At 29.1% G+C, this 7,973-nt stretch overlaps 1 protein-coding gene across 1 annotated transcript; it reads left to right on the top strand.

Annotated features, from left to right (window-relative positions):
- The first annotated feature begins 730 nt into the window (after positions 1 to 730).
- Positions 731 to 1,315, top strand: LOC139867931 (uncharacterized). The gene has a single exon (XM_071856273.1). It carries the CDS (start codon positions 731 to 733, stop codon positions 1,313 to 1,315), a length of 585 nt encoding a protein of 194 aa, XP_071712374.1.
- Positions 1,316 to 7,973: the final 6,658 nt, after the last annotated feature.

The following is a 7,973-nucleotide window of genomic DNA, read 5'->3' as shown; positions in this document are numbered from 1 at the left end:
TATAAATATAATATAATATATATATATATATATAATTTTTAAGAATTATTTATATATTATATTATATTCATGTGCATAGTTGACTTGTAATTTTTAGTCCGTTGCGTCGAGCGTTGAGAGTTGACTCTGGTCCCGGTTCCGGATTTTCGAACGTCCTTGCATACAATTTAATATCTTGTACTTTGCATTTTGCGTCTTGTACTATTGTAATTTTGAGACGTTTCTCATCAATAATTTGAACCACTTTGATTGTATTTTGTACCTTTTAGCTTTTTGGTCGTTTGCGTCTTCAATTCGCCGAATCTGTCTTTTGTCTTCACCTTTTATTATTTAAACGAATATCACTTGTAAATAGAACAATTGCAACCAAAAGCTTGTCTTTCTTGAGGGATAATGCTATGAAATATATGTTCGTTTTTAGCATTATCAATTAGGGACACCATCAATATACAAATTATGATAGCGTGATTGTCGTGAAGAATATGACCAAAAGCTTAATATCAGTTCATTAAGATAATGAAGATTATTAACCTTGATTGTCCAAGATAGAATTAACGGGTCATCGGGGTCAAATGTCTTCAATTGGAAATGGGCCAGGCCGATCAGAGGTCGAGCCCATAATGATTTAGATCTGCTCGTGGGTTTAATCGAAAGTATAACTTTTGTCTATGGGGAAGTTGATAAGTGGAAATGGCGTTTAGATCAAGATGGAGTCTACAAATCGAAAACAATGGCTCTATTAATCGATGATAAAAGGCTGGGCACACATTCTTCATCCGAAACACTATTAAATAAAGCAGTACCACAAAAAATCGGTATTTTCGTTTGGAGAGCAAAACAAAAAAGGATCCCGGTCAGAGTCGAACTCGACAAACGAGGGATAGATTTAGACTCTATTTTATGTCCGTTATGCTCCAACAATACAGAAACAGTGGATCATACTTTATTGGAGTGTACCAAGGTTAAAGAGTTATGGTTGCTATTTTTCAAATGGTGGAACTCTTCAAATGCAAATTTGTCTTCTCTTGAGCAGATTTTCGATTACACTTCTGCCCATCCTGGGATCACAAAAGTTGGCAAACAAATATGGCAGAGTGCTAAATGGGCTTGTAGCTATTTCATATGGAGGGCCCGAAACGAGGTGGTTTTCAAGAACAAAGTGTGGAACGGGGATTCGATTCTAACCAATATTCAAACGGCCAGCTTCGCTTGGATCTCGAAACGCTTAAAGAAATCCAACTTGGATTGGTCACAATGGCTAATTAACCCGAGCTCCTTCATCTCCTCCAACCACAATAGATCGGGAGTCGGCTAATCTTCCTTGTTACATTTTCTAATTTCTAATTTCTTTTGCTTTTCTGATTTCAAAATGTAATTTTGTATATAGCCATAATTCGTGGCAGTTTGTATCCCTTTGTACTCTTTTCTTTCCTGGTTATAATATCTTTTTGCTTTTCAAAAAAAAAATTAACCTTGATTGTCCTGAAGTCACTGCAATAAGTAATATTTATCTTCTCGAGTAATGTACAAGTAGAGAATAAGCTATCAAGTACCTCTTCACTTATTTTCACATTTTCCAACTCGAGTACTCTTAAGGATACACGGTTGATCATAGAATAACGACTCAATGAAACAATACCGAGAGGCCAGTAACGATCTCTTACAAACAAAGTACGTAGGTTTTCTCCAGAGAATATCTCATTCGGAAGTATAAAGTACTTACTACTGATTAGAGTATATAATTCGAGCGAAAGCTCCTTGAGATAACTTTGGCCAGCTATGGTTTGAATCCATTTATTAGCATGAGAAGCTCCCTTGATATTGAGTTTCATATCAAAACTTTCGATTGGTATGTTGTCTTGGACGTACCTAAAAACGTTACGATCCATTAAATTCATGTAATCTTCTTGTTTTTTCTCTGTAGGAAAGTCTATGTTGTTACTCTTAAATCTGAGATGAGGGATGGTAGACCAAGCGTGTGACCAAGTCTTGGACAAAACACACGTAAGAGCGGCTTCTTTTACCGGCAACAACGATTGTATCTGGTGAATCACCTCCACTGGTAAAATTTTGGGTTGTGATCTTCTTCTCTGCAGTTTCTCCGTACACCACCTTATTATACCTACATACAGCAGAAGAAGAAAGCGAGCAAACATTTTTAGGGTTGCTAAACCTTGATCTTTCTTTTAGATTAGATGATCTTTTTTGTTGAACTGGGAATAATGTCAAAGATTGATTGTGATTACGAGAGATTATAAATAGTTATTAATCTTATATCTTATATTTATATGATAAAATAAAATAAATTTTAATCAATTAATAATTAATAACTAACTTATAATAAGAAACTAAATCAAAATAATAATAATTAATGATAAAATATTTATCAAGCTAGTGTAATTAATAAATAATTCCGAAAATATCGAAATACAAATACTATCTTCAAAATATATCTTCTAATATTTGAAGGCTTAATCGCTAATTAATGAGAGGATATGCACAACGATAACGATCTGGGTAACTGTTTAATTTCATATTGAATTTCTATGGTTCTGATGTCGTTCAAAGATGCACAAAAGATTACTTTTCAAGATAAAGATGTTACGAGCATAGAGGCAGAGCTATCTCAGTAATTTATAATAATGACTCGTTTAAATTTTTTAATATATCTTTTACATTAAAGGTACTATAATAATATAATCTGGTCCGGTCCAACAGTAGTAAAAATATGCCCCCATAATAAATTAATGAATTTTTTTAATTATAATCGTAATCGTAAATGCAATACTTAAGATATTAGAACATGCACTATTAGTTATATTTGTTAATAACCAACCTCAATAACTATCTTACTACATTCATGTAAGGTCATTTAAAACACATATAATTTCTTAAGAATTTTATAGCTATGTTAAAAAAAGTCCTAATAAACTTATAAACAAATAACATAATACTTTTCTAGTGGTTGGTCAAAATATGTAACTTACACATCTACTGATTTCTATTAAATAGAGTAAATTGTTAAAATTCGATTAGATAAATATAAAATATTAAATTCAGCGTATTATATATAATACTAGTTTTATGAGCCCGTGCGTTGCACGGTAGTTGTACAAATTAATACTTTGTATTCGATAACATTAATATTATATGTTATCAAATATATAATATTATTACAATGAAAAAATCATCTCTTACTAATAATATTTGTATCGAAAACATTAATATTGAATACTAACGTTAACCCGTGCATGGCACGTCAGTTTTATAATTTAGTGTTCAATAACGTTGGTATTGATATTTATCAAATGTATAATACAACTACAATGAAAAACCCATTTATTACTAATAACATTTGTATCGAAAACATTAGTATTTAATATTAACGCATAGATTATGAGTTCGTCCGTTGGAATCATTTTAACTTTAATTGACAAATAATCGATGAAACACCAAATAGTAGCCCCTAAAAGTTGTTTTAAAACCGATCATTAAGAATAATATTTTATGTACATCTATAATTGTATATGTTTTTAGTACAAACTAATTCTATTATGTCAAAATCTCAAACAAAGCAGGGCAGTCATACATCTAAATATCTATAAGGATTATCTAATAACCATTTTAACTTTAATGGACAAACATGAGCCCGTACGTTTATATAATATTCTACAAATTTATATTAAAGTAATTTTAATTTCAATTGACAAACATGAGTCATTTGTTTATATTTATGACTATTTATATATATAAATATTATCAATATTTATATTAAATAAATATATGTTTTTTTATTGGAGTACGTATCAGAAAGTTATTTTTGTTCATTATCATTATCTTTTAATTATTTTTAATTAACGTTAATAATTTTTATAATAATTTCCGATTTCATATGGTTTTGGTTTCCAATTCTAGCTGGTCTCCTACATTCTTCCTAATAAGTTGATTATTACGTAGTATAAAATATATTTGTTACTTAATTTAGATAGGATTAATTATTTTAGGAAGTTAATATATGGTTTATTTTTGGAAGTTATTAAATGACACATAAAATAATTTAGTTCAATTTAATAGAAAAATTGACACGTGTGTAAATTTAATTCAGATTAGATGAGAAATTGACACGTAGGATTATTGACACGTGCTTTATAATAATGTAGAGATATAGATGTATAGATAGATTATATTTTACTAGTTAAAAGACCCGTGAAATCACGGGTTTGTTGAAAAAACCATATAAAAAATCTATGAAAGAAATATTAAAACAAAACTATATCTTGATTTCAAACACCGAAACCTTATAACAACCATTTTTCTATCATAAGTAAGCACTTGCACTTCACCAAATTGAAAAACATAGACCAATATAACAAAATCTCATTATTACTTAAAAACAAATAGAAATTGTGATATCATGTAGTTGCTGCTACAAAATCTTCATGTTTATTCAAAACAACCACAAATTAGATTAGATTTAAAAGTATTCAAATCATCCTTCTAAAACATAAAGTATTGAACTTTTAAAGATCTATTATCTGGGCATATTTGACTTTAAAACTAAACAACTATTTCATAAGCAATTCCTTTAAACCAATTTAGCACTATTAATTCCAATAACTTCATTTATTACTTTAGTATGTCTTTTGATTTTCAAACTGCAACCAAGTAACAAAAAATGTCAAAACACTCTAGAAACACAGCTTGAGAATATCTAAAAGTTCTCCATGAAATTTACAGAAACTTTTCTACGAACTACTGGGTCTATATTAACATGTGCAATTGTCATAGTCATAAAAATAAAAATGGGTCCTAGAAACATCATGAATTAGAGAAACATCATGATATAATACTAAAAAGTTCCAAAAACTCGGCAAAACCTTTAAAATGCCTTTGCTCTTGAATGTAGAAATTGCTTTGAACTCTCATCACTCCAAACCTGTTAAAAGAAGAAACGAAGCTTACTACGGTAACAAACATCAAACGCAGCAACAATTGTCATTGAAAACATCGTTCTCACATTCACTTAGTGGTACACCTAACGACAAAAGATATTTACAACATAATGACAAAACACGCCAATGTGATTGAAATTCAACTTTTTATTAAGACATTTCATTAAATACTTTGGTATACAAAATCGGATAAAAGAGCACACAGGAAAAAAATATGTTTAAAAGTATGTTGGACTCAAATGCTCCTGAACCAACATAAAATTAACACAAATCTACCAAAAAAAAGAGAAAATAAAACAATGAAATTAAAGATAATAAACTATAAATAGGACACTATTAGAAAATAATACTTCGTATAAAGGTTACTTACAATAGGATGAAGAAATCGTACACAATTAATATTTCTCCTAATCCGATATTTATCGATCTTTGTCCCTTTGATTCCATATGTGACATTAATATCATTCCCATATTTTTGAAGGTAAGTGGCTGAAAAAATAATATAAAGTGAGATAGATACTGTAGCGTCTTAATGATAGAAAGGTTAATAAATTTTCATAAAAACATATCAAAATAAAAAAGACATAAAAGATTATGATATATTTTAGGAACTAAATGAAAATCAAAGAGACTACAACCCAACCAATTGATGCTAATAAAAATCAATAAGTGCAAGTAGATATTTGAATACCAAACTTTTTATAAAGTTGACTAACCTTCAACGAAGAAATTCATATAGGTCATTTCATCGAACATCTAGTGTGCATCAACGAAAATACCTACAAAACCATATAAATGTGCATCAAAGTCATAACAATTACTAAATTGTTCATCCAAAGAATAAAAGGTCATTCAAAACGTAACTTTTTATAAAACTCATTAGAATTAAATTCTAAACAAACCCGTAGAATAAACTATGACTTTCAAACATGAGCTAAATCAAAAACAAATATTAGATTATGAACTTGTTCATCAAGACGGTAAATTGCAATAAATTGTTCATTCAAAACAAACCTGAACAATAAACTCTACAAATACATACATATACCGAATGATGGACCGTTCAAAATACAGTCCGTACTAAAACTCACTAATGATGGACCAATAAAAAAATACAGTCCTTACTAAAGATGGACCGTTCAACCCGAACCAAAACTCATTACTTAAACATTCGATCAACCAACCCTTCATACCATCAATATACGCCAGTCATAATAACGAAAGATAGTCGCAAACACCTTATTCAGACTACCTTATTCGGCCTACCATATTTTTAGAAATGAAAGTACCACCAAACACTTAAGAAGTTACATATCAAAATCATGAATGAGCAAAGAGTTATACCTTATAGTGGATGAAAAATCCTGTTTCCTTAACAAATTGCAGCTGTATGAACAAAACATCACGAGGTTAGAAAAAAAATCGTATTTTTAAAATTAGTAATCAAGTTCATGAGGTACCATGAAACATAAAAAACGTCTATGATGGCTATACCAACAATACATTCAAACTTAGAAACCAAACCATTTTCAACAATATATAATTATTTAAATAAAAAAAAGTAAACACAAATCCATCAAATTGATGCAATATCCACAATAATCAGTTATAAAGGAAAATATTAATTATTTGGGAAACATAAGCCAGATTAGATCCGAGAACACCAATTAGATTTGTAAATAAACAATTTTAATACACAAATCCAATACAAAAGCAATACCATGAAGCAATTGGAATGACATAGATAACAGTGACAACGGCGATGGTGCGGTGGTTGTGATAGAAGTGACGGTAGCGATGGTGCCTTCAACAGCGATGCCAACGTTTATAGTTTAACGAATCAACCACAAACCCTAATTTTGGGCCAGATCTTAATTCGAGCCTTGTATCTAGATAATAAAACCCTAATATCTTAACCTCCCTTTTCTCTTAAACAACCGCCATTCTTATCTTCATCATGGATTCCTCCTTTTTTGCTTTCTTTGTGAAATACGACTGAAGAAGATCCCTTGAATAAAACGTTACAGAGAATAGATGAATAAAAATGATTATATTAGAAGCTTGTTGAAAGAGTGTGATAAGACCTACTGAGAAACAGAAAATATTACTCCGTAAAAAGATTTTATTTTAATTTAAAATTATAAATTATAATTAAAATTGTTAATGACATCACGTAAGGTGTCTAGATTTTTTTGTTTTTTATTTTTATTTTTTTTAACAAAGAAAATAGGTTAATTATGATGTCATCATTTTACAGATTTAATGACCCGTAGAATTACGGGTTTGTATAAACGAAACTGTTTAATGATATATTTTAAGTATTAAGTGATTTTTTCTTAAACTTACTAATCCTTATTTATGACATATCATGTGAGAGATTTATATGATCTAATAGATATAAAGATATGAAAAAACCTAATAAAAAAAGATTATAGAAAACATACACTATTATACCATTATTTAAAAAGAAACATGATAACATAATTAAAAAAAAAAATTAAAGTGACCCCTTATATAAGTTCATAAATAAGAGTTCTAAGTGAAAAAATAACTTTATCTCAATGATTATGTATCTTGCTATCACTTTATAAACTCCATAAGCTTCCATCAAAAACTTTGCAAAACCAAAATCAACAAGCTTGTATACACCATTCTCCATATTCATTGTGTGAATCAATAACCAAAACATATATGAATATCTGAGCCCATTAAATCTAACATAAAGGATATAGAGTAGAAAATTCAAGGATATAAACATAAATATTATATTATGTAGTAGACAATTCAAATGCTATAAATCTAAAAAAAATGCATAAATAGAATCGAACTTATCATCGAAAATAATAATTAACCACTTACCTCAAATCTGAAGTTTTCACTCGCACTGCTAGATTGATATTGCAGCTTCTTCGTTGTATCTTCTTTAAATTAAATTTAGGGTACAATTATTTCAGAACTCAATTTTATCTTTATAGGATTAATCTCTAATCTTAAAAAAAAAAAAAAAAAAAAAAAAAAAAA

The sequence above is a fragment of the Rutidosis leptorrhynchoides genome, chromosome 9 (assembly GCF_046630445.1).
Source record: "Rutidosis leptorrhynchoides isolate AG116_Rl617_1_P2 chromosome 9, CSIRO_AGI_Rlap_v1, whole genome shotgun sequence".
Classification (NCBI taxonomy): Eukaryota; Viridiplantae; Streptophyta; class Magnoliopsida; order Asterales; family Asteraceae; genus Rutidosis; species Rutidosis leptorrhynchoides.
The sequence above is the reverse complement of the archived record's forward strand: the minus strand, read 5'-3'. Positions and strand labels throughout refer to the sequence as shown.

Excerpts from the sequence above, each read along its gene's own strand:
- LOC139867931 (XM_071856273.1), top strand. The coding sequence starts at position 731 with ATGGCTCTATTAATCGATGATAAAAGGCTGGGCACACATTCTTCATCC.